The sequence below is a fragment of the Equus caballus genome, chromosome 2 (genome assembly GCF_041296265.1).
Source record: "Equus caballus isolate H_3958 breed thoroughbred chromosome 2, TB-T2T, whole genome shotgun sequence".
Taxonomy (NCBI): domain Eukaryota; kingdom Metazoa; phylum Chordata; class Mammalia; order Perissodactyla; family Equidae; genus Equus; species Equus caballus.
In genome coordinates, this window is record NC_091685.1 from 20990508 (window position 1) to 21015498 (window position 24991).

At 53.8% G+C, this 24991-nt stretch overlaps 2 protein-coding genes across 12 annotated transcripts; both read left to right on the forward strand.

Annotated features, from left to right (window-relative positions):
- Positions 1-326: 326 nt before the first annotated feature.
- CSF3R (colony stimulating factor 3 receptor) lies at positions 327-14343 on the forward strand. Of its 11 annotated transcripts, none has more exons than XM_023633322.2 (18): positions 691-821; positions 1959-2100; positions 2783-2931; positions 3947-4030; positions 6059-6355; positions 7300-7423; positions 7581-7768; positions 8546-8715; positions 8839-8992; positions 9090-9169; positions 9606-9819; positions 10788-10976; positions 11369-11470; positions 12088-12234; positions 12345-12485; positions 12727-12820; positions 13067-13148; positions 13567-14343. In XM_023633322.2, the coding sequence occupies exons 4-18, from the start codon at positions 3967-3969 to the stop codon at positions 14044-14046; spliced, it is 2526 nt and encodes an 841-aa protein (XP_023489090.2). In that variant the 5' UTR covers positions 691-821; positions 1959-2100; positions 2783-2931; positions 3947-3966; the 3' UTR covers positions 14047-14343. The 11 variants fall into 11 exon arrangements, with proteins under 11 accessions (XP_001499077.4, XP_014592865.1, XP_070105238.1 ...); XM_023633324.2 differs by having other exon boundaries at positions 764-821; positions 2047-2100; XM_001499027.5 differs by lacking the exon at positions 2783-2931 and having other exon boundaries at positions 327-821; positions 2047-2100.
- Positions 14344-15395: 1052 nt separating this feature from the next.
- On the forward strand, positions 15396-22280 carry MRPS15 (mitochondrial ribosomal protein S15). Its single transcript, XM_001503613.6, has 8 exons — positions 15396-16219; positions 16477-16521; positions 17657-17732; positions 18557-18605; positions 19092-19176; positions 20352-20410; positions 21691-21882; positions 22131-22280. The coding sequence occupies exons 1-8, from the start codon at positions 16084-16086 to the stop codon at positions 22263-22265; spliced, it is 777 nt and encodes a 258-aa protein (XP_001503663.1). The 5' UTR covers positions 15396-16083; the 3' UTR covers positions 22266-22280.
- Positions 22281-24991: the final 2711 nt, after the last annotated feature.

The following is a 24991-nucleotide window of genomic DNA, read 5'->3' on the forward strand; positions in this document are numbered from 1 at the left end:
AACTATGTACCGGGTTGGGGGTGCTTTGGGGAGAAGAAGGGAAAAAATGAATAAAAGAAGATTGGCAACAGATGTTAGCTCAGGTGCCAACCTTTAAAAAAAAAAAAATTCAGTTCAGCAGAATCATTATGAGTAAATGTGACTAATTTCTAGTGAACATATGATGACATTGAGCCTCACAGGTCATCCCCTGTCTTGTTCCCAGAATCCCCATTTCTCCATCTGCCCGGCCTACAGGCAATGGTGGAGAATATGCAGCCAAGTAGGGGGCAGGGAGGAAGGTGCTGTGTTACAAACTTCCCTGTCACCTGAGGGTGCCCGGCTGAGTATTGCGAGGATCAGAGCCTCAAGACTAGTGCTGAAAAGAGGCTCAGGGCGGAGAGAAACTTCGAGCCGGGGTCTGTCTCCCAGGGATGCTCCGCACAGGGGGAGCACGGGAATGGCACTCAGCCTGGTTGGAGCCGGGGCCCTGGACAGCCTCAAAGCATTGAGGTCAGGAAATCCGGAGGCAGAGGAGGGGGACATCGTTGCCACATCCCCCAGCCCCTCTCAGACCCCTCAGGCAGGAAGGCTGCCCGGGCCTCCACAGCTTCCCTCCCGGGCTCCTTCCTGGGAGGAAGGGGCTGCCCATGCGCGGGGACCGTGCAAGGGAGGGAAGGAGGCTGGGCAGGTGTTGCAATCCACCGCCCCTGAGCCTGTCAGAGCTGAGCCATTAACGACAGGGCTGGGGACAGAGGCCCCGGTGGCTGTTTTCAGGAACTGCCTTGAAGAGGAGAGCAGAGAGCGGGGAGGCCAGGCGGCTGCGGGCTGCAGGCTCCTACGTGAGTAGGGGAACCCCAGGGAGGGCTGAACCTTGGGCTTGACGGGGCCCTGGAGTCCCAGGTCCACTCCCCCCAGCTCTGCCGGTGCCCATTCACAGGGGACCTAGGCCTGCGACCAGGGCTCCTGCCTTACGATTTGTCCCTTGGGACCAGGAGCCCCGGACACTGAGTCTCTTTTCCCAGAGATGCCCCCACTTTTTGGGGGGTTGCATCAGGGAAGTCACAAACAGCCGGATATCTCTTTGGGGACACCGAGCGGGGCTCAGAGAAGGACATAATCGTCATCCTTCTCTGGGCCTCTGTCTCAGAACCTGTGTGTCTCCACCCCTCCCTGTCTCGATTTCTACTTTACTCTGTTCCTCCCTCGCTTGTCTTGGCTCTGAGTTTCTCTCAGTCTGTCTCGGAGTCTCTGTGCCTCTCTGTCTCTCACCTTTTCCTGTCTCTTGAATCTTAAACTCTCTTGGCTTAAACCATACCTGGCTTCTCAGCCTCCGAGCGCCTCAGTCTCTCGGTGTCAGCATCCTTGTCTCTTGGGCTCTTTTCACTCTCTGTCTGTTTCTCGACGTCTCTCCTGCCTCCACATTTATCTCCGTGAGTCTCTCCCCACGATCTCAGTTTGTGTGTGTATCTCGCTTTCTTACTCTTTCTGCCCCTGTCTCTCCTGCTCTGAACCACATCTGGGAAGGGCTCTCCCTCGGTTGATTCCCAGCCCCCATCTCCCTCCAAACTTCTTCCCGTAGAAAGAATCTCCACTTGACCAAGAGTAAAAAGAACGAGGGGGAGAGAGGTGTGAACCAGAGAAAGGGAGAGGAGGGGAAAGAAAAGAGGGGAAAGCAGAAAGAGGGGTGGTGGCAGTGACTCCAGGGGGCAGCGTGGTGTGCTGGGACTCAGAAGAGTGGGGAGAGCCCCGCGGACATGGCTGGAGGGAAGGGAGGGTGGGGGGCCAAGGAGCTGGAGGCAAGGGACCCAGAAATGGGGCTTTGAAACTGTGCAGCATGACACAGACCAAAGCAAGGAGGCCGTGCCCACGCAGCCTGTCAGGGGGTGGGGGCACCAACCACGCCGGATTCCAGGAGGCGGTGTCCTGTTCCCCCGCACATGAAAGTAACGTGGTTATGGAGTGCTTCCTCCTCGCAGGCTCCGTGCTAAGCGCTTTGACCACGGATCATCTCTTTTCATCCTCACCACAACCCTGAGAGGTGGGTGCCATACTCCTCTTTCACAGATGGGGAAACTGAGGCTCAGAAAGGGGACGTAATTTGCCCACGGTCACAAGCTGGTAAGTGGCGGAGCCAGGTTCAGACCAGGTGGTCTCAGAGCAGGGCTCCCAACCTCTCCACATACTGGTCCCCAGACAGTGAGACCCTGCTCCAACAGGCCCAGATCCCACTCAGCTGGGGGAGGGGGTCCCCTGGGCTGCCCTGGGGGGCCAGAGACCAAGGTCAAACATTCCAACAAGCAGCAACCCATGGGGAGGATGCCTGGGCCTCCTGGGGTTTGGGGTTTGGCTGCCCACTCTGGATAGGAGCCAGCGGAGAGGGATGAAGTGGTACCTTGCTGAGCATAGGCTGGGCCTGAAGGTGACCCTTGCTAGGGGAGCAGGCCTGGGGTATGATCAAAAACACATGGAGACAGAAACCAGTGTCCCCAAATCTGGGCCTAGGAGGCTAAATCTTCCCCCACAAGTGTGCATGGGGGATAATCAACTTAGCATGCTGAAGTTTGCCAACCACCGAGTGGCAGCCTGGGGTGCTCTGAACAGTTGTGCAGGTTTCTCACTGCACAAAGCTGCCCAGCAGAGGGGCAAGCCGAGGCTGAAATCCTGCCTGTTCTCCAATTGCCGGGTCCTAGTGTGGGGCTGTATCTGTCCAGAGGAAGGGGTACTTTTTTCTGATTTGCAAAAAGTAGATGTATGGGCTAGCAGTTACCTGGTATCCTGACACTGTGATATATATGGATAGACCAGGGGTTTGGGGAAGACCCCTGGAAGCAGGAACAGCCTTGGGTATCTGGGCAGTTCTTAGTCACATCTCTGTCCGGGAAGAAAAGAAAAGAGAGAGGAGCATTCTCCCTTCTGAGCACAGAGGATCTGCCGGGACACCACGTACAGGTATGTGTTCACGTTGTACATGCAGGCTGGTCAGCGAGTGCCACCGACCTGCCACCAAGAGTGCCAATCAGCGCTGGAAGATCAGGTTTCTGGCCCCAAGACCCTAGTGAGAACAGAGTGGAGGGTTAGGCTAGAAGCCCATCCAGGCAGCAGAAACCTTTGCATGCTTCCTGAGACTGGAACAAATGACCCCTCCATCCAGGCAATGTCGCCCTGGCCCCAGAAGGCCTCCAGAGGTCTGTGCCCAGAATTGGGGGTGTAGTGAACCCCCTGTGTCCCCCACCTGATATCTCTCAGCCCACTCTTCCCTCCAGCCATGGCTGCAGCAGCCAGCTTCCCACAGATGTAGCCGGATAGCCCCTTCCCTCGGCAACCTGGACGTGCCAGGGAGTGAATACCCAAAGGGACATTCCTTGACCAATGGGGGACAGGAATCGGTGGATAAACGTTTCCTTCCAGCCGAGGATAGACAGTCTCTGGACACTTCTGAGGCGTGTTCTACACGGTTCCTTGGAAGGTTCCAGCAGGAGCAAGCCCCAGCTGTCCACAGAGGGGACCAGCTCGAAGATGCACCCTTGCGTTGGCTTTCCCTCCCTAGTTATTTCATTCTCCCCACTCCCTCACTCTGTTCCTGGGATCTTCCCAAAATATACCCCCTGCACGTAACTCTCATCCCGGGCTCCGCATTCTGGGGGGGTACCCAGCTAAGATGGAAGGGCGTGGGGAGAGTGCTGTTCCCGGCTCTCTCCCGGAAGGCATGCACAATGACAGTGCTGGCACTCAGAGTCACTTCCTAGGTGCCAGGCACTGTCCGAAGCCCTTGACTTGCATCATTTCAGGTCTTCCTCCCAAAGTCCTATAGGGTATAGGCTGTTGTGACCTCCATCTTACAGATAAAGAAACTGAGGCTCAGAAAAATCAGAGAACCTGGCCAAAGCCGCACTGTGGCAGAGTGAAGATGAAGCTCAGCTCTTCTGCAAAGCCCATGGCCTTAACCATCCCCCTCTGCCTCCAGGTGAGCCCCAAGCTGGCACGATGGCGGGGCTGGGAACCCGGAACCTGATCAGAGCTGCCCTGGTCATCCTACTACTCCCCGGAAGTGAGTGTGGCCGGGGGCGGGGGTGCCATGGGGGGAGGGAGTTACAGGGAGAGATCCCGGGGTGGAGGAGGGAATCAGTTCCCTGCACTGCCACACTGCTCCTGCCGTCCCCAGAGAATCAAGACTGGGCTGCAGCTGTGGGGTAGGCGGCCTCCCACCCCAGAGCTCTGTAGGCAAACCATCCCCTATGGGGCATGGTGAGAGGACTCAGGACGATCAGGCTGGAAAAGGCCAGGAGGACCTCGGTCTTCTCTGCAAAGCTCTGTGGGGCTGTCAGAAGGAACCTCTGAGTCCTACGCAGCCTTCACGGGCAGCAAAGGATCAGGTGGAAGCCACAGGAGGCAGGTCTCATCCTGAAATAAGGAAGCCCAGGCAGAGCTTTCCAACGTGGAAACTCTATCTTGAGAGGTAGAGAGCCTCCCATCTCTGGGGGTATGCAAGCTGAGGCCAGGATCAGCAGAGATGCTACACAGCAGGGGTCGGCAAACTTTGATCACTATCTTCAGGCTTTGCAGGCTATGTACAGTCTCTGTTGCATGTTCTTTTTTGTTTTGTTTGATTTTAACTCTTTAAGAACATAAAAACCATTTTTAGCTGGCAGGCCGTAAAAAGGCAGTCAAGCGTAGCCCTGCTGTAGAGGACGCAGCATCGGGCGGAGTTTGGAAGTAAAGAGTCTTGCTAGGTTCCTTCCAGTCTGCAGTTCTGAGTCTGTGAAGTGGTGGGAGCCCCATGCTGAGAGGCATGACCTGCTCTGTGACCTGAGCAAACGGCTTCTCCTCTTGGAGCCTCAGCATCCCCATCAGCAAAACGGGCCTAAGAACGCCTGAGACAGGAGAGAAGGCCTTGTGGGAAGAGGGCAGTGTTCGCTCATTTATTCAGTAAAAATTCACCGGGGCTGACTCTGTGCCAGGCTCTGGGAATACAGGAATGAGCAGAACAGCCAAGGTCTCTGGGCCCTCGGAACCTACGGTCCAGCTGGGGAGACAGACAAGCAAATGATCACATGACTCCACAATTATGAAGGATAACGAGAGCTTTGGGAAAGTTCAGGGGGCTCGGCCTGGTCTGATTGGTCAGTTAACCAGGTGAAGGCACAGGAGAGGGAAGAACACCTCCAAAAGGAAGAGCAGGTACAAAGAACCGGAGATCAGAGAGAGCATCGCGCTTTCGAGGAAGAACACGAGGGCCAGAGTGACCAGAGCTGAAAGAGGATGATCTGAGCCAGAACTGGGAGGGTTAAGCAGGGGCCAGGCCACAAGGGCGGTAAGAAGGATCTGGGTCCTTATCCTAACCACGGCAGCAAAGACTTACATGCCAGGCACTGCTGTCAGTGCCTTGCACATGTTATCACCTCCAATACTTCCAGCAACACTAAGGTAGAGCTATTGTCATCCCCATTTTACAGATGAGAAAATTGAGACACAGACAGTCTCAGGAACACACCAGAGTCACATAATGAGTAAGCAAGAGAACCAGGCTCTAGTTCCAACATCCACACTGCCTTTCAGAGCAATAATGTGCCACTGAAGTGCTGTGATCGAGACAGGGTAACACGATCAGATTTGAATTCTGAAAAGATTGCTGTGGCTGTGGTTTCTTATCACTCTAACCGTCGCTTTCACCATCCTTGGGGACAGGACTGGTCTCTATCCGGTGCTGTGCTGGAGTGGCTTACAAGAGCTGATCGTCCTCGTTTCTTCCCAAGTGCACATGCAGTGATGTCACACTGCCAGCTTGAAATCAGCCGTGGTGGGAATCCTTACACGAGGGAAAGCAGCCCATATTTCAAATCAGGATCTATTTTTCTCTGTAGAGCCGGTTGATACACACTTACCCACACATCACTCTCTCTAGCCTGCCCCTGAGAGCCTCTCACAGTCCCCATACACACCTCCCCTTTCCAGCCCCCAGGTCTTGGGGGATGGAGCAAGAAGGTGAGAGCCCTGCGTCTGGAGCATGAAGCCCTAGCTTAAAGTCTGGCTCCACCAGGCAGCGGAGTCACTCACAGCCCATTCTCTTCCACCCCAGGCCTGGAGGAGTGCGGCCGCATCAAGGTCTCAGCCCCCATCGTCCGCCTGGGGGATCCCATCACGGCCTCCTGCATCATCAACCAGAGCTGCAGCCACCTGGGCCCAGAGGCACAGATTCTGTGGAAACTGGGAGCAGAGCTTCAACCTGGGGGCAGGCAGCAGCGTCTGGCGGATGGGACCCAGGAATCTACCATCACCTTGCCCCACCTCAACCACTCTCAGGCCCTTCTCTCCTGCTGCCTGCGCTGGGGCAACAGCCTGCAGATCCTGGACCAGGCGGAGCTGCAGGCGGGCTGTAAGTCCCTGCGGCCGCCCACCCACTCTGCCTGCCATGCCCTCCTGCCAATACTAAGAAGAGCTATTATTTGCAAACTCTTGCTCAATAAGCACTTTACAGGCATGAGATCAGGTAATCTTCCCTACCAGTGCATAGCGCTATTTAGCCCCACTTTGCAGATGAGGAAACTGAGGCTCAAGGAGGGTAAGTGATTTGCTGAAGCCCACAAACTAATAAGGGTGGAGCCAAGCTTTATATCAGGCAGTGTGGCTCCAAAGCCAGTGTAGCAACCACCACTCTATAGGCTGCCAAGGAAGCCCAATGCTCCGACCACAGGAGCATGTGCCCATGCGGGACATTCCCCACCAGGTGGGCTCGCTCCCAGTTTCTCCTCCACCCCAGTCTCAGCCTTCTGCTCAAACTGAGAAGGATGGAGTTTGTGCTAAGCCAATGCAAAAGGAAAAACGAAGAAAGGTTCTGTTTAAGAATCAGTTACGGCAGACACAGCACTTACACATCACTTACTATGCACCAGGCACTGCTCTGAGCACTGTGTATACAGGAAGTCACTCAGCTCTCACAACTACACTAGGGGGTAGCTATATTACCACTACCCCCATTTTACAGATGAGGAAACTGAGGCACAGAGCAGTCAAGTGACTTGAAGATCACACAGCTAATGAATGGCAGAACCAGGATGAAAACTCAGACCCTACGCTGTCACTGTCAAAGGGGGCAGAGTTGAGGGGCTTCGAGGCTCTGGGATGCTTATCCCTGTACATGCCTGTAATTTGACTCCCCCAGGGCTGCCCCTCCAGGGTCACCCTGCATGGAGACAGGAGAATAGACAGGGTGACCCCAGAGGGAAAGACCCAGAGCAAGGAAACAAAGCCAAGTGGTCCGAGTGGGTGCTTTCTGAGTGGTCCTACCCAAAGCCCTCACTCTCCCCACCCGATGCACAGACCCTCCCGCCACGCCCCACAACCTGTCTTGTGCCATGAACCTCACAACCAGCAGCCTCATCTGCCAGTGGGAGCCAGGACCCGACACCCACCTGCCCACCAACTTCACTCTTAAGAGTTTCAAGTGAGTAGGGGTCTCTACTCCAGCCCCATTCCTTTGGGTGGACCTGGGGCAGGACCTGGGTGGGCCGCGGGGATGGGGAGGCAGAGGCAAAGATGGGAGGGAGAAGGGAGCCTCACTTTCTTCCTCTGCTAGACACCCAAGTCTGGCCTATTGGCAGGAGCCGGCGTGGATGCCAGACCCAAGAGGACCCCATCACCAACTGCGTGCCTGAGAACGGGCAGAGCCGCTGCTCCATCCCACGCAAACACCTGCAGCTGTACCAGAACATGAGCATCTGGGTGCAGGTGGAGAATGCGCTGGGGACAAGCGTGTCCCCACAGCTGTGCCTGGTTCCCATGGATGTTGGTGGGTGACACTGGGAGCAGGGGAGGGGAGAGGCCCCCAGAATGGGCAGACCCAGAGAGGCACAGAGAGGGAAACACAGACCCAGCAACAGGCAAGGAGACACTGGAAGACCCAGAGATAGAGAAAGAGAAGAGAAACAGGCAAAGTGGGACGCAGTTGGAGACACAGAGTCGTGGAAGAAACACAGAGGCAAAGAGACGCATTCATTAATTCTTTCAGCAAATTTCTTGAAGTGCACGCTATGTACTAGGCACTGTTCTAGGTACTGAGGCTACAGCAGTGAACAAAATATCAAAAATCCTGCCCTTGGAATATTACATTCTAATGGGCAAAATAGATTAAAAAAGAATGTTAGATGATGATGAATGTGATGGGGAAATTAAAGCAAGGAAGGGGATAGGGAGAGCTCGGGGTAGGAAGCAGCTACTATTTCAGTAGGTTGGTCAGGGAAGGCCTCCGTGAGAAGGTGACATTTGAGCCGCTGGATATCTGGAAGGAAAGGGCTCCAGGCAGAGGGAACAATCAGTGCAAAGGCCCTGGGGCAAGACTATGAAACAGAGACCCAGAGAGAAACAGACACATATACAGGGAAGACCTGTGGAAACACGATGGCATAGAGAAGAAGAGACACAGAGAGAGAGGGAAAGAAAGACACAGAGACCCCATGGATGGAGAGCCAGGGAGGAAAATGGAACCACAGATGGGGAGACACGCGGGAGCTAAGGCAGAGCTAGACGATGGGACAGGGAAAGGTTCTGACAATCCCTCTCCTTGCAGTGAAACTGGAGCCCCCCACACTGTGGGCCCTGGACCCCAAGACTGAGGTGGTTCCACTCCAGCCAGGCTGCCTGCGGTTGCGCTGGGAGCCATGGAAGCCAGGCCTGTACATAGAACAGAAGTGTGAGCTGCGCCATCAGCCACAGCTTGGAGAAACCAGCTGGGCCCTGGTGAGGCGGAGGGCAACCTCAAGAGCCTGGGGTGGGGGTAGCAGAGGGAAGGGTAAGTGGAGCTGGCCTGAAGGGCACAGGGATCCAGGCTCAGAGCCACGGCTCCACCCCCCGCCACCCCAGGTAGGCCCCCTGCCCTCCAGGACCCTCCAGCATGAGCTCTGCGGGCTCCTCCCATCCACAGCCTACGCCCTGCAGATGCGCTGCACCCGCTGGCCCCTGCCTGGCCTCTGGAGCAACTGGAGCCCCAGCCTGGAGCTGACCACCGCACAACGGGGTATGTAGGTGGTAAGGGGCCTGGAGAACCATCAGGACCCAGTCTGGCCTGCAGGGCCCTCCCTGACCAGCAACTTCTCCTCTCGCTCCATCCACAGCCCCCATCGTCAGAATGGACACATGGTGGCGGCAGAGGCAGCTGGACCCCAGGACGGTGGATGTGCAGCTGTTCTGGAAGGTGACCCCCTCTGAAGGCCATCCCTCCACCCCTGAGACCTCCTCCAACCCAGACAGACCCCTGCGAGCTGGGGCTCAGGACTCTGACAGGTCTGGGAGGCTTGGGTGCATCTGTATGTGATTTGCACACGCTTTGCACGTGCCAAGGAAGCTGGGTAGTGCCCTTCTGGAAAGACTACAACCAGAACTCACCTATGGCAGAGGGTCCGTTCAGGGAACAGTTAAGAGCCTCCTGCACACACCAACTCGCTTCTTCCTTCCCTTTCTCCTAGGACCCGGCACGGGGGAATGGGGGAAGAAAGGAGGGGGTAGAAAGGCTGGCTCCCAGCCCGGGGGGTGCTCAGTTCCTGGGATCTAGCCATCCCACCCAGAAGGGCTCCTCCACTCAAGATGAGCTGTGCATCCTCCTTGTCTTTTTCCTCCTATGCCCACCACAGCCAACACCCCTGGAGGAGGACAGCGGGCAGATCCAGGGGTACCTGGTCTCCTGGAGACCCTCAGGCCAGGCTGAGGCAGTCCCACCCCTCTGCAACACCACGGAGCTAAACTGCACCTTCCACTTGCCTTCAGAAGCCCGGGAGGTGGTCCTTAAGGCCTATAACACAGCTGGGACCTCTCGTCCCACCCCAGTGGTCTTCTTGGAAAGCAGAGGTAAAGGCAGCTGGCAGCTAGTAGTGATGGTTAAGCGTGTAAATTTGGAGCCTAGACTGCCTGGGTTCAAATCCTGTCCTGTCACTTGCTAATAGAGTGACTTGGGTAAGTTGCTTAACCTCCCCGGCCTCTGTTTACTCATCTAGCAAATGGGGGTGCTACAGTGCCTACCCCAAAGGGTTGCTGTGAAGATTACAGGAGTTAAGACAAGGGCTGGAATAGAGTAACTGCTCTGTATGTGTTAGCTATTATTATAATTAGGCAGAACCAGGCTAAGCTGGTGGTGGTGTCTACACACACATACACACACACATGGAGTCCATCCTGCCAAGGAAGATGCGAGAGAAAGCCCCACGTTTTTCCAGCTGGAATACGGTCCCTGACTTAATTGCTTATTCTCAGGGGATCAGCCACCACCACCCCCAGGTTCCCCTGCAAATAGGTCCTCACAAGGTTGTTAACAATTGTTAACCTTGTTAACCTAACAAGGTTGTTAAATTTTTAACAATAACAATAGCTAATATTCCCACTTGCTAGCCGTGTGACCCTAGACAAGTTACTTAACTTCTCTGTGTCTGTTTTCTCACTGATAAAATGGGGACGGTAGTAGTGTCCCCCTCAGGGGACTATTAGGGGACTCAATGAATTAACACATCCCAAGGACTATACCTGGCACACACCCAGAACTACAGTGTTAGTTTTTATCCTTATCAAGCACTACTCCACACCAGGCACGGACGCTAGGCTTGTTTCACGCATCATCTCATTTAATCTGCACCAAGACCCTCTGATGTAGGAACTTTTATCATTGTTTTTGCCTTACAGATGAGGAAACTGAGGCCCAGGTGTTGACTTACCCAAGGTTACCTGGCTTGTAAGTAGCAAAGCCAGGATTTGAACCCAGGCTTCTGGCTCCGGGGCCTGCATCCTTTTCCCCTTCATTCCATCGTCTCCTATTCTGTCCCTAGGCCCACCTCTGGGCAGACTCCATACCATGGCCCGAGACCCTCACAGCCTCTGGGTGGGCTGGGAGCCCCCCAACCCTCAGCCTCGGGGCTATGTGATCGAGTGGGGGCTGGGTCCCCCCAGCCCCAGCGGCAGCCATCAGACCTGGAGGATGGAACATAACGGAAGCATCGCAGGGACCCTGCTGCAGGGTGAGGCAGGCCTGGGGGCCAGGCAGGGCCAGGGAGAGGTGGGGAGGCCGTGCCTGTCTGACAGTAGGCAAGGGGCAACCTCAACCACCCTGGAGAAGCACATTCCCCAGTCTTTCTTGAGCCTTCACTACTCTCATCTCATATCCTCAGAATCAGGAAGTTCTTCCCACAATCTAACTGAATCCTTTCTTTCTACAGCCTGACCCTCCCACCTTTCTAGCTCTCTCTTTCACTTTTTCCCCCTTCTGCCTACCAAATGATTTGAAGAAGAGATTGCAGAGGCTAGCCCTGCACTATGAGGGCCAGCTATCCCTGACTAGAGGTCTGAGGTTAGCTCCTGATCAGCAGAGGTTAGCCCCTAGCCAGAGAGCCTTCCCTGTTTCTCTCTACAGAGAACATCAGGCCCTTTCAGCTCTATGCGATCACTGTGACCCCCCTGTACCAGGACACCAAGGGACCCTCCCAGCTCATCTATGCCTACTCCCAGGAGACAGGTTCGTCAGCTACTGGGCCCCTTCTCAGCATCCTCTCCTCTCTCTCAAGGCCTGCCTGGGCCCCATCAGGAATATGCGGGAACATTCCCTTCCTCCCCTACCTCTGGCCTGGAAGAGGGTCCTCCCAATCCTGAAATTACCCCTGCCTTACACTGGACCCCTGCAGCGGGACAGAAGTCAGGCGGTGGGCTGATAGACATTGGGCAGGGAGCTTGCAGAATTGGGGGAGCAAGTCTGGCAAAAATCAATCAATTGCCCTGAGAGAAATCAGGTGCAGGCTGATAGAAATTAGACAGAAGGCCTGGCATAAATTGAGAGAGTGAGTGGCAGAAATTAAATAGTGAGTCGGACAAAATCAGGCCTGGCAGAGATGAGGGAGCGAGGCTTGGGAGTCAAAGAGAACCAGGTTCACATCCTGGCTCAGCCACGTAGTAGTAGTTGATGGAATTTGGTGGAAGTTCCTGGGAAAATGAGGCTTGGACGCGAGTCCCCATCTCTTATATCACGCCCCCTGCAGTAAGTCCCAGTTCTTGGGTCTGGGGAGCCACAAGAAGTCCAACTGGGCTCTCCACCCTGCCCCACACCTGGTCAGCCCCTGCACCTCTCTCTCCTGGCAGCCCCCTCCCGTGCCCCAGAGCTGCATCTAAAGCACATTGGCAAGACGTGGGCCAAGTTGGAGTGGGTGCCCGAGGCCCCTGAGCTGGGGAAGAGCCCCCTTACCCACTACACCATCTTCTGGACCAATGCTCAGGACCAGTCCTTCTGTGAGTCTAACCTCAGCGCCCCACAGCCCCAGAAGGCCCAGGACAGGGTGCTCAGCAGCCTTGGAGCCTCACCATACACACCCAGGGTGACCATTCTCCTTTGCTCCCAGCCACTGTTCTGAATGCCTCCTCCCATGATTTTGTCCTCCATGGCCTGGAACCTGCCAGCCTGTACCACGTCCACCTCATGGCTGCCAGCCGGGCAGGGGCCACTAACAGCACAAGCCTCACCCTGATGACCTTGGCCTTAGGTAAGGGGAGAAGAGGGTTAGCCAAACAACACTTTTAGGAGGGTGTCTTACCCAGAGGATCCCTGTTTTGAGGGTAAACAGGCCTTGCCTGCGTACCCTGGTCTAAGAGGAAACCCAGCCCTGCTCATGGAGCCCAGTCTGAGGGAGGAGGCCCAGACCTGCCCTTCGCTCCCAGTCTGAGGGAGGAGGCCAGCCTTACTTGCCTGCACTCTAACCTCTTCTTGCTTTCCCCTCACCCCAGAGGAGTCTGAGCTGCACACCCTCCTGGGTCTGTTTGGGCTCCTGCTCTTGTTCATCTGCCTCTGTGGGGCTGTCCGGCTCTGCTGCAGACCCAGGTGAGTCCTTTTGAGAGAGCTGACATCTGGCTACCCCTGCCTACAGGGAACTGCAGGCCCAGGTGGGCCAGTGTGAGTCCCTCCCAGCCTTCCCAGGCCGCATGGCCCACGTCTGGGATTCAGGCCCTCCACCTTTTCCTCTCCGCACTAAGGGGCCATCCCCTCAGCTGCTGGGAGTGGGTGAGAGAAAGGATGGAAAGGTGGGAGGGCATGCCTGCCCCAGGCTTCACCTGCCCCCTTCTCCAGCAGGAAGAATGCCCTCTGGCCAAGTGTCCCAGACCCAGCCCACAGCAGCCTGGGCTCCTGGGTGCCTACCATCATGGCGGAGGTGAGAACGCTGGAGGCAGAGGGAAACGGGGCTGGGGGCATTGGTCCAGGCTCCAAGTGAAGGGATCCCCTCTGAAGACAAGTACTCAGGCCTTCCCATCACCTCCTAGCAAGAGCCCCTCCCTTTGGAGTAAAGCAGACCCGAGTTTGAATCCCAGCTCTACCCATTTCAAAGCCTCAGTCACCTCCCTGTGAAATGGGGCTGATCCCACACAGAATCGTGGGGAGATTCGCCGAGCTAAGTGTGAACAGGACAGAGCACGTGTCAGGAACATATGAGGTGCTTTGCAAGTAGAACCCTTTGAGTCCAGCACAGAGCAGCAGGAATGAGCCCACAACTATCCCAGCTCAGGAAGGGACAGGGGCTGGGGCAGACATCTGAAATGAATCATGCCCTCACCCCACGTGCTTGTGTCCAGGAGACCTTCCAGCTGCCCAGCCTTTGTGATGCCAGCATGCCACCCATCACCAAGATCACAGTGCTGGAGGAGGAAGAGAAGAAGCCAGGGCCCTGGGAGTCCAGTGACAGCTCAGGGACCTGTGGCCTCCCCACCCTGGTCCAGGCCTACGTGCTCCAGGGGGACCCAAAAGCCGCTTCCACCCCGCCCGAGCCCCAGTCTGGCACCAGTAACCAAGTCCTCTACGGGCAGGTGCTGGGCAGCCCCACAAGCCCGGGGCCAGGGCACTACCTCCGCTGCGACTCCACCCAGCCCCTCTTGGGGGGCCTCACCCCCAGCCCCAAGTGCTATGAGAACCTCTGGTTCCAGACCAGCCCCCTAGGTACCTCAGAACCCCTAGTCCCAAACCAGGAGGACGACTGTGTCTTTGGGCCACTGCTTGACTTCCCCCTCTTGCAGGGTCTCCGGATCAACGGGGTGGAGGGGCTGGGGGGCTTCTAGGGTTTCCTGGGACTCCCCACCTGGGCCTGCCTCTTGAAAGGCCTGGGCCATCCAGAGAAGAGAAGGTCAGTAAGCCCATCACTAAAAACCACTCGGCCCCAGGAACGGCAGAAAGGCTCCCCGTCTCCCCCATCCCTGGCCCCCAGCAACCTTCCCCACCAACCCCTCATCTCCATGGGCTGGGCCTCCCACTTCAAAGGCCAGAGAATGCTTCATCCAGCCCTGCCCACTAGCCTTTTGTGCTTATCTCCTGTAATATCAGTCCCTTAAAGTGATGTATGGTTTGGTTTTGAGAAACTCTTGAGTGTGCCTGAGTCTCTGCTCTTCTTGCTTTCGGGGCCCTAGCAATTGGGGGATACTTCTCAGAACTGTTCCTTCGTTTATTCTTTCCTTCATTCACTCATCCAACCAGCCCTCACATCGCATCCAGGCCCTGGGCTGGCAGCAGGGATGCAAAAATGACTCCGCTCAGTCCATCCTCAAAGGGCTCCCATTCTCGTGGTGGAGACTTGAAAACTGACCACAGGGTCAGAGGCCAGGGTTACCTGGAGGGAGTTACACAGTACTGCGGAACATGGGGAATAAACCTTGGAAAAGAGGGAAGTATAATTAAAACCAAAATCTTCCGCCAACCTAGAAAACCTCTCCACAAGGGTAGAGGAGGAAGAAAACAGTTTTATTATTGAATGATTAAACCAGGATGTGATGCGCATCACAGGCAAGAGCTTACAAACACAGAAAGAAACGTTCTCCTTTTATACAGCCAAGTGGATACAACTTATTGCATACCTTTTCTCAAGATAAACAATAAGGAGTCCTCAAGCAAGAGGACTTGGCAGCACCGTTTGTTACACCAGGTTCATTCTAAATTCACCTGGGAAACGGGGTGGCCACCTATGTTTGCTAACTGTCTTTATCCAAAGGAGAGAGAAATTTCTCATATCTTTATGAGAGGACGTAGGTTTACGACTTGGAGCCAGGCACCAGCTGGTTAGGCTCCCACCCTCCCGCAGAAACTGGGAGACAGGGGGACTATCCTCCTTAAGGATTACATTTCAAAGAGATGGTTCCCGGGTCCTTGAGAAAAACAATCCTGAGTTGTAAAACTGGCAAGAGGCTTATTTGGCTTTCAAAAAGATTTACATACATCTCAAAAGGGCCGAGAAAGAATTCACAATTACAAATATTCTAAAGTAAATACTCTTAAGAAAAGTGTGAGGGAGGAGAGTTTTTTCCCTTTTTTGCACCAGGGAGAATTAAAAATCATTTTACCTTCTTTTAAGCTGTATTCATCCTTAGACCTTTCGTTTCACAATTATCACAGCTAACACTTATTGAATGCTTATTATATAACAAGGCTTTGCACACAACCGCCTCAGTTAGTCCTCTAACAACCGAAAAGACAGATACTGTTATTACCATCCCCATTTGATGGATGAATACACTGGGGCCCAGAAAGGTTGAGTGACTCGCCCACAGAATCACACAGTGAGTAAATGGCTGAGCTTAAAGTCCAACCCAGTGGTGTCCGATTGCAAAATCAGCGACCTTAATCGCCAGGCGACAGGGCTGCTAGAGAGGAGGCTGAAACCCAGTAGTTCTTACAGGGCCCCATGCCGGACTCTTGGGGGAGAGGGGGTGGCAATACTAGGTTGGGGGAAAAAGGCTACGGCAGGCCCCCTGGGAAACCCCAAAATAACCGGGGCCTGAAGACTGGTAGGCAGAGTAGGACTGCATTCCCAAGGAAAAATGCCACCTTAGAATTTATACAGTATTGTACACCACTAACGAGGCCACGCAACCACCAAGCCCTTACTCTGGAGCAGACCGCTCACCAGACCCCGCCAATAGACCCGGATCCGCCTCATCACTGAGGCCCGCCTTTCCGATCCACCCTCTCGGTCCTCGTCTGCTCCGGTCTCGCAACTGCGCTCGATTGGTCGAGCCTGAGCCAGCATGGCGGCGCCCGTGTAGCCAGTCCGCTCCGCGAAGGGGACGGTGGCCGCGGCGCGGGCCCCGCGGGGGTCAGAAGTCAGCATGCTGAGGGCGGCGTGGAGGGCGCTGAGTTCGGTCCGGACCCGGGCAGTGACCCACGCCCCAGTCCTTGGGCTGCCGGGCAGAGGGGGCGCCAGGCTTCCCTGCGACCCGTGGGGCCTTCTGTCACCTCCTCGAGGTGAGGAGCTGAGAAACCGGACAGCGGGAGTAGGGAAACGGGGGGCGAGGGTGGGGAGAAGCGGAGCGGCAGGATAAGGGAGAGGGGGAGAAGTCAGAGGAGATGAAGAAACGTGACGCAGCGGGGCGGGGAAGAAATGGGGCGGCTGCTAGGCGCACAGGCGCGCAGACCGTGGAGGAAGGTAATGCGAGAGCTGAGGGGGGATCGAGGCTGGGCTGTTTAAGGAGATGGGCCTCGGTCTTCTCTCTTCTATGCAGGTCTCATCCTCCAGGCCGCCCGCGGATATGCCGTCCGGAAACCAGGTGGGGGCTCTTGGGGTGGGACTTGGAGCCGAAGGAGACTGCCTGGAAGGCTTGGGGTGGCCAATGGGACAGAGGTGGCTAGTCAGAGCCACTAGATGGGGTGGGCAAAGGGGTGGGCCAGAGATCCCAAGCAGAAGACCCCACGTCCGTCTGTCACAGAGCTGTAGGCCTGAAGCCTGCATGGAGGGCGAGGGGAGGGGCGGTGAAGGGCGGGAGCCTTCGGACCGGGTATGAGTGAAATGAGCTAGGCAGAGGGAATGCGTGGCCGGCTCTAGCCAGGCTTGCCTAGAACGTAGCACTTCGTGTCTGCCCTTCTGACTTGGAGGGCGTGGTTTCTCATTCCAAGGCAGTCTGCATAGTGGTTAAGCTCTCTCTTACTAAGTTAATGCCGTTGGATAAGTTACGTCCTCTGAGTCTCATTCTAAAATGAGTGTAAAAGTGTGTATTTGAGAGGATTGTTATTAGGATTCAATAACGCATGAAAAGCATCCTTAGCACTGTGCTCCATAAACAGTAGTATTTATTAGTCTTAATATTATTGCTCTTAAAGTATTATAATATTAATATTAAATTATTGCCGCTATTGCATAGCGGCTAAGAAGGGTCTAACTGGAGAAGACAAACTGATCTCTGCCATGCCTCTCCCTCACCTCCAAGGGACGACAGCACAGAGGAGGCTGAGGGTTTCCTGTGGCCTCTAGTTGGTGCTTACTTTTCCATTGTGCTAAAGCTAGGAGTCCCTCCTCAACGCCCTTATTTCATTCATGCAGTCAGCCGGCAAGTGTTTGTTGAGTGCCTGTTCTATGCTGGGCCATGGACCAGACTGTGGGGAATTCAAAGGGAGTTAAACTCAGTCCTTCCACAGGAGGACCCATCCCAGTGGGGGAATCTGATAACTGTAGATCCAGACAGGTGTATGAGAGGTCAAGGCACAGTATGGAGTCTTAGGAAAGGCCAACATGAAATATCAAGGCAGGAGCCCACAGGGTTTGCAGAGGAGAAACCGAGCCCAGAGATGTCCAGTGCCTTTCTTGAGACCCTGGATGTCTCTGACAGAGTTGGTGAGAAGAGCCAAGTCTGGGAGGATGGGCAGCGAGAGTTGACTCTTGGTGTTTTCCATCCCTACACTTGACAGTCCGGCCCAGCCAAGAAGATGACCCGCCCCCTTCCACGCTGCTCAAAGACTACCAGAACATCCCTGGAATTGAGAAGTAAGCAGGAAGAAATCTCTTTGATGAGGCAGGGGTCCTGGGAGGATTGGCAAGGAGAGGGAGAAAACAGTGGCTTCAAGGCCTGGCCCGCTGCGTCTGAAGTTTGATTATAGAATGGGGAGAAGTATAGAAAGCCAGGCATGGTGAGGGTGAGTGGGCAGCAGGACAGATGGAGCTCAGTGGCTTGCCTTTTTTGTACTCTAGGTAAGACCTTATCCCATGAGCTGCCAAGGAGGCAGTATGCCTCACGGGTCTTTGTAGAAATCGCTCGTCTCCTACTCCTCCAAAAGCCCCGCGAGGGAAGAAATAGTGTCCCCAAGTTATAGATTACCAAGCTGCCCAATGTCGTACAGCTCCTAAGGGGCAGAGCTAGGGTTTGAATCCAGGGCTAAGAGACACCAAAGCCAGGAGCCTCTGTCCTGCACCGTGGGAGCTGGGCAGTCCCCCAGTCCCTTCCATTGTGCCATGAGACATGAGAAAGAACAACGATTATGGAAGTAAAGTGTCTCAAGACAGACTGAACCATATTCTAGCTAAAATGGAAATCCTCTCTTTGCTCTCCCTGTGACAAGTCTAGAACACTCGAGCTGACAGCCCCAATTTTCTGTAGTTATCACATCGTTCTATGTTCTCAGCCCACGTTGAGGTCAGATCCATGCTGACTTTTAATCCCTGAGAAATGGCTCCCGACTTCCAGAGAGACTCATTTGTTGTAAAAGAAGTTTTCACTCATCGTTGCTTTTCAAACTAAAATGGAAACGGCATTGCTTCCCCTTTTCCCCCTCTCCCTACACCTGTCTCTCATTGCTCTGGTTTTTCCACAGGGTTGATGATGTTGTGAAAAGACTCTTATCTTTGGAAATGGCCAGCCGGGTAAGTGGCCTGGGCCAAACCCCAGCCTCTCTCAGTCCTCTCCTCTGGGACTCCATCCTACCCTGGTAACACCTCCCATCCCATGCTTCTCAGGTCATAGCACTTATCCCACTGTCATTCTGTGTCCACTTGTCAATACCCCCAGACTGAGCATCTCAAGGGCAGGGACAGTCTTGTTTCCCCATTGTACCCCTAGCATCTGACAAACAATAGGTGCTCAATAAAGATCTAATGACTGAATGAAGGAGCAAGGTTTGAGGAAATTCATCCAACAAGCCATTTCTCCTGTCAGTGGCATCGGCCTTAGGCTCACCTAGATGTGAATAGCCTTGTGGTTGCCCAGAGGCCATGCCCTGGTGAGCAGAGTGAAATCAGGCCCTGAGCCTTCAGCCCAGTTGCTGTGACTCAGCCATGGCCTCGGAGGTGCGAGGGCTAGTCCTTAGTGGGTGGCAGACCTCACAGGTTCTCTGTCTCTATCTTCAACAGAAGGAGAAGCTGAAAGTCAAGCAAGAGCAGTTGATGAACAAGGTCGTGGCAAACCCTGAGGACACCAGCTCCCTGGAGGCTCGAAGTTGGTCAGGGTGCCCTTGGGGAGTGGGGATGCAGGGGAGTCTGCTACCTGGTACTTGATCCAGGGCTCTTGTCTGCGAGCGCACTAGGGATTAGATGTGGCTTGACAGAGGGAAAGACAGGAAGACCAAGGGCACTGAAAACTGGACTCTATCCTAAGCTCTGTGATGCTGGAGTCAGTGCCAGGTCCTGCCTCGTACCTCTGTGTGAGCTCAGGCAGGGTCCCTCAAGAACCAAAGCTGTCTCCACTCTACAGTTAAGTAGTGTGAAGGGCCTTGTGGTCAGGGCCAAGGTTCCCACTGCACTCTCTGCCGTGCTCCCAGAACTCAGCGTGTGTATGGGAAGGGCCTGCTGTAATGACAGTCTCTCCTCCGGGTCACCTTCTGCTTTTGCCTTCACCCCCATCTTTGCAATACGGGCGGGAATCAAACAAGAGGATACCTGAAGGAAGGATTTTCTGGGCCTTTAGGAGATGAGTGGGAGCTGATAATTTTGAAAACTCATCAGTGAAAACACAGAGATAAGGGTGGCAGCTGGAAGGGGAGAGGCAAGGAGTAGACCCTTGACAGTTTTAGAATTGCATTGGCTAGGACCTCCGGTGCAGTGTTGAATCATTAACCATGAAGCATACATCCTAGACAAATTCCTGTATTTAATAGGAATGCTCTAAAGTTTTGCCATTAAGAATGCTATTTGCGGGGCCGGCCCCATGGCCGAGTGGTTAAGTTTGCGCTCTCCACTTTGGCGGCCCAGGGTTTCGCTGGTTCGGATCCTGGGCGCAGACATGGCACCGCTCATCAGGCCATACTGAGGCGGCATCCCACCTGCCACAACTAGAAGGACCCACAACTAAAGATATGCAACTATGTACCAGGGGGCTTTGGGGAGAAAAGAGGAAAAATTTTTAAAAATCTTTAAAAAACAAAATGCTATTTGCTATGGTCTGGAGATGGTATCTTTGTGCGATTAAGGACCTTCCCTTTCTTAGGCTTTGCTTTCTAAAGGAAAAATAATCCAGTCTTTTGAGAGCTTGAAATTCAGAGTGTTTGGGGAAATATAGAGAGCTATACAAGAGCATTGGTGATTGTTATTCCTTGAGGTCTTGAAACGTAACCCAGGCCTGGGCCCTTCCTTCCTCTGTGCCCGACTCTCATCCTCTGTGGTTTGTGGTTTCAGTTGTTGCCTTGACTGTCAAGATCCGCAATTATGAAGAACACATGCGGAAACATCGAAAGGTAAACCTTGGGCATTGTTCACAGCTAAGCCCCAGCAGCCCGGAGAGAGGAGCCTGGGAGGTGGAGGGCTCTGGGAGAAGCAGCTTGAGAGGCCAGGTGGCCACAACCCGAGTGCCCACCCCTCAGATGCAGTGGGGAAGACATTTCCCTCCCGCCTCCGGGGGAGAAATGGGAGCCTTCCCGGGCTGTGCTGAGTGTCACCAAGGTCAAGAACACAGACTTTAGAGCATGGTCATGGTGTCTGGCACGTAGTGGGTGCTCAGTAAGCATTCACCAAATGCATGAATGGGGTCAGATTTCCCTGCGTTCAAATCCCAGCTCTGCCACTTCCACTTAACTAGCTGTGTGACTTTGGGGAAGTTACTTTACGTATCTGAGCCTCAGTTCTCCTTTCTCTAAAATGGGGATCTTAACAGTGCTTGCTGACAGGATTGCGAGGACCATGGGAAATAATAATGGCAGCCAACATGATGCCTATGAGGTATTGAAGCTTCACGCTAAATTCTTTACACGCATCAGCTCATTTAACCCTTAGAGCCGTCTTTCTATCCCATTTTACAGAAGAATAATCTAGGCATGGATTAATTAAGTTATTCCTTAAGGCACACCACTAGGAAATGATGTGCTAGGACTTGAAACTAGGTGATCTTGCTCCAGGGCCCATATTTTTAACCATTATGCCGTATCTCAGCGGTGTTGGGCACAGAGCTGCTGTGACTAGGGAATTGCTGGTATTTTTAATAAACCCGTGGTTGTGAATACAGACTGACCCACTGCTTGCCTGCACCTCAGTGTTTCCTGGAGCTGGTCGAGCCTGCTCCTCGGAGGTCAGTTTTGTTCATTTGGAGCGTGGACCACCAGCCCCACTGCAGAGGTCCCTCACAGAGCAGCACCTGGCTGCGGGTAGGGGTCTCCTGGAGGAGCACAGGCCTCCCCTCCTCCCCACCCCAGCTGACCATTTGCTGAGCTGTGAAGAGGCTGAGTGGTGGTGTAGGTGAAAGAGTGAGACCAGTAGACCCGAGTCAAGACCTGACCTCACACGAGGTCCCTGCCCAGCACAGTTCTAGGACCTCACATGAATCAGATAACATCTTTGAGCCTTTGTTTCCTGTCTGTAAAATGAGGCTAACGATGACAATATCTACTGCTAATATTTGCACTAATATTTGCTTAAGGTTGTTGGGAGGTTTCGATGAGAAGATGAAATGACCATCCTTTGCTACCATGAAGTGGCACACTAGTTATTCATAGAATACTAAAAGTAGTACCGACTCTTACAGGACAAAGCCCACAAGCGCTATCTGCTGATGAGCATCGACCAGAGGAACAAGATGCTCAAAAACCTCCGTAAGACCAACTATGTTGTCTTTGAGAAGGCGTGCAAGGAGCTGGGAATTGAGTACACCATTCCCCCTTTTTACAAGCGAAAAGCCCACCGCCGCTGGGTGACTAAGAAGGCTCTGTGCATTCGGGTACGAGTCAGAATTGCTACTTTGGTTGGCCCCACTCTGGGACTGTGCTGGAGAGGGCAGAAGGGAGGGGTCTTCTGTTTTTGATCAAGGCCTGGCACTGGCCCCAAGGCCTTGAGGTGGCTCACAGGCCACCAGCCCCATGGAGAAAGGCTGGAGTGCCCTCTGGGGGAGTCAGTTCCCAGCCTGCCTGTTCCAGGTCTGAGGTCTGCACAGGATCACAGTCTTTTCCTGCTCCCTTGCATCCCCAGGTTTTCCAGGAGGCTCAAAAGCTGAGGAAGCAACGGAGGGCCTTAAAAGCTGCTGCAGCAGCCCGGAAACAAAGCCAGAGGAAGCCAGAGAGCCCTTCCAAAGCCGGACCAGAGGCACTCAAAGAAAACCAATAAATCCTGTTAAAGTTATGTCTTTCTGCCTTGAAGACTAATAAGAGAGAAGGTGGGGCTCTTTGTGGCCTGAGGAGGAAGAGGAATTCATCCGTTCATTCAGCTCTGGGATCCCAGGGCTGTCTGAGACAGAGGGCACATGCTCATCACACACACTCGCATGCACCACTCCCTGTCGTCCAGGTGGCACTGCAGTGGAGGCGAGACTGAGCCCACAGCAGCACAGAGGAAGTGTGGCTGGCTGGCTGCTAGGTGAGAGGGCCAGCTGTAGCAACTGCCTGCTAGACTGGGCCCTAAGGGAGGAGTGGAAGTTCACAGGGCAGAAATGGGAGGGAAGGGAACCTGGGCAGAAGGAATTGGATGCACAAAGGCGGAGAAGCCTACAGGTGCGTGCTGTATTCAGAGAGCAGTGAGGACTGGAAAGAAAGCTTATAGGGAAGCCGAAGCTGGGCCGTGAGAGGCTCTGTGTGCTAGGCTGAGGAGGGTGTGCTCAGGGAGTGGGGAGACAGTTAAGGGTTTAAAACCGAAGGCATGATGACAGCAACAAGTCTGTTTAGATAGTTAAGCAGCAGCAGTGCAGAGGGTGGATGGGAGGGGGAGAGATCAAAGCAATGTATTGTGTGGGGGAAAGGGATATTGGGGTTCAGACTGAGAATCTGATAAAAGCTACAAGTGTTGTCCCCAGGAAACTGCACATATATAAAACTGCTTATAAATTCTGGGGAGTTACAGCTATCCCCTTCCCAACAGAGCCCACCTGTTTACACCAAGTTAAGTGCCAAGGCCTTAAAGCCTGGCTGTGTCTTCACATGCATGGGGAGAAGGGGATCTCTCTTCCTCTTCTTATAAGGGCACTAATCCCATCACGAGGGCCCCAGCCTCACGACCTCTTCTAACCCTCATCACCTCCCAAGGCCCCACCTCCAAATACCATCCCATGGAAGTTTGCACTTCAACATATGAGTGTGGGGAGGACACAGACTCGGTCCATAGCACTGGGGAAAAACTGGGCTTCATTGTGAGTGTGAAGGGAAGCCAAAAAGGAAGACGATGTGTTAAGTGATGTCCAAAGGGCAGTAGGAAATTTAGATCCGGGGCTCTAGACAGGTCTGGGCTAAAGACAGGTTTGGGAGTTAGGTTTCGGTGGTGCTTGAAGCCCTGGGCGTGAGTGAAAGTGCCCAGGGAGAATGTAAAAGAAGAAAAAGGGCCGTGTCAGGATGAGAAGGATGATCTCTGAGGGCTTAGCCTGAGTCAGGAGGAGCAGCTGAGGTCGAGGGGAAGGTGAAGTGAGGGTGGCACAGAGAGCCTGGGGTCCTGCAGAATCAGAAGTGAGATCAGAGGCTCAGAACTGCAGGTGAACTGTTCGGATATCACTCCGAGAACAGGAGGGAAGGCTTTTGATGGGGCGGGACTCTGAGTGGACACAGCTACTTAGAGATCTTGTCCTGGAGGGCCAGGTGCCAACATTTATGGGGGTTAGTGGAGAGGAAGGAGAGAAAAGGAACAGACGTTAGTGGAGCAGGCCCCACAGGAAAGGCCTTGTTTTAAGGGCTGCCTTTTTAAGCACATTAGCTAATCTTCAAAGGCACTTCTCCCTCCCCCCCCCCCATATTGGCATAATTATCCTCATTTTACCATGAGAGAATTGAGGTTCAGAGAGGTTAGGTAACTTGTCCAAATTTACACAGCTAGTTAGAGGCAGACCTAGGATTCAAACCCACATCTGTCTGGACTCCAAAGCCCACGTTCTGTTCGCTATACTACACTGCCTTGGGGCAAACAATGGTCTGAGAAGCTATGGGAGGAAGCTACACTATGGCAAACGCAAATGCCTTTAGCAACCAGGCAAGTAACACAAATACAGGAAGGCCAGGTGTGAGAGTGATGCTAAGCTGCAGGTTACATTCCTATCCTAGTTATGTTCCCCTTTAAGATGGTGCACAGACCAGGCAAAATCAAATCAAAGCCTTGGGCTGCCAGCCTTCAACTACTGCATAGTGTCTGATGCTGAGATGTCAGTTCAGGACCAGAAAGGCTTTACTGTGAAGAGTTTCAGGGGGTGGAGAGAGCTGAAGCCCAGCTGCAGTGAAGTGGGGAGTCAGGATGTTAAGGAAACCCAGGTTATGAGTGTAGACTACTCTTTCAAAAACGTAGCTGTGAAAGGAGGGAAAATGGACCATAGGAGGTGTGGGAAGGACTTGAGTTTGGTATATGTCAAGACTTTCCAGTGGTGGGTGTGGTTATGAGGAAGAGAAGGTGATGCTCCACAGAGGGAGTGACTACCGGTGAGAAGAGTTCAGCTGGATTAAGGGAAGAGGGGATGTCTCCCGAAACGTAGTTGGAGAGCCTTGAATGCCAAGCCGGGCATCTAGACTGTGATCTGTCAAACAGTAGGGAGCCACTGAAGGGATGTGTCATATTGAAACTGGGTCTTCTGAAATTCAGTCCGGTGCAGGTGGAGGAAAGAAAAGAGCAGTAGTATGGAGGAACATAGTAATGCAGACAGAAAAAGAAGTGAGATAAATATAAGAAAGATTTTGGAGGAAAAAGGAGAATTTGGTGAATGATAATTAATGGGACCCAGGGAGACGGAGTTGGAAGCCAAGGCTCAGGTTTCAAGTGTGAGCGGCTGAACGGAGAGATGATTAGTAGGTTTTAGAAGTATTGAAATTTACAGAAACGGTTGCTCATCAAGTAAAAATGCACAGCCGATGGCAGGAAGGTGATCC

What these genes read in the sequence shown, in the direction of transcription:
- CSF3R (XM_001499027.5), top strand. Translation starts at nt 440, where the DNA reads ATGGCACTCAGCCTGGTTGGAGCCGGGGCCCTGGACAGCCTCAAAGCA. An exon ending in TGCGGGCTGCAGGCTCCTAC is followed by an intron (nt 822 to 2,046) that starts GTGAGTAGGGGA and finishes CCTCTTTCACAG; the next exon opens with ATGGGGAAACTGAGGCTCAG. An exon ending in ATGTGCAGCTGTTCTGGAAG is followed by an intron (nt 9,170 to 9,605) that starts GTGACCCCCTCT and finishes TGCCCACCACAG; the next exon opens with CCAACACCCCTGGAGGAGGA.
- MRPS15 (XM_001503613.6), top strand. Translation starts at nt 16,084, where the DNA reads ATGCTGAGGGCGGCGTGGAGGGCGCTGAGTTCGGTCCGGACCCGGGCA. An exon ending in CCTTCTGTCACCTCCTCGAG is followed by an intron (nt 16,220 to 16,476) that starts GTGAGGAGCTGA and finishes TCTTCTATGCAG; the next exon opens with GTCTCATCCTCCAGGCCGCC. An exon ending in AGAAGGCTCTGTGCATTCGG is followed by an intron (nt 21,883 to 22,130) that starts GTACGAGTCAGA and finishes TTGCATCCCCAG; the next exon opens with GTTTTCCAGGAGGCTCAAAA.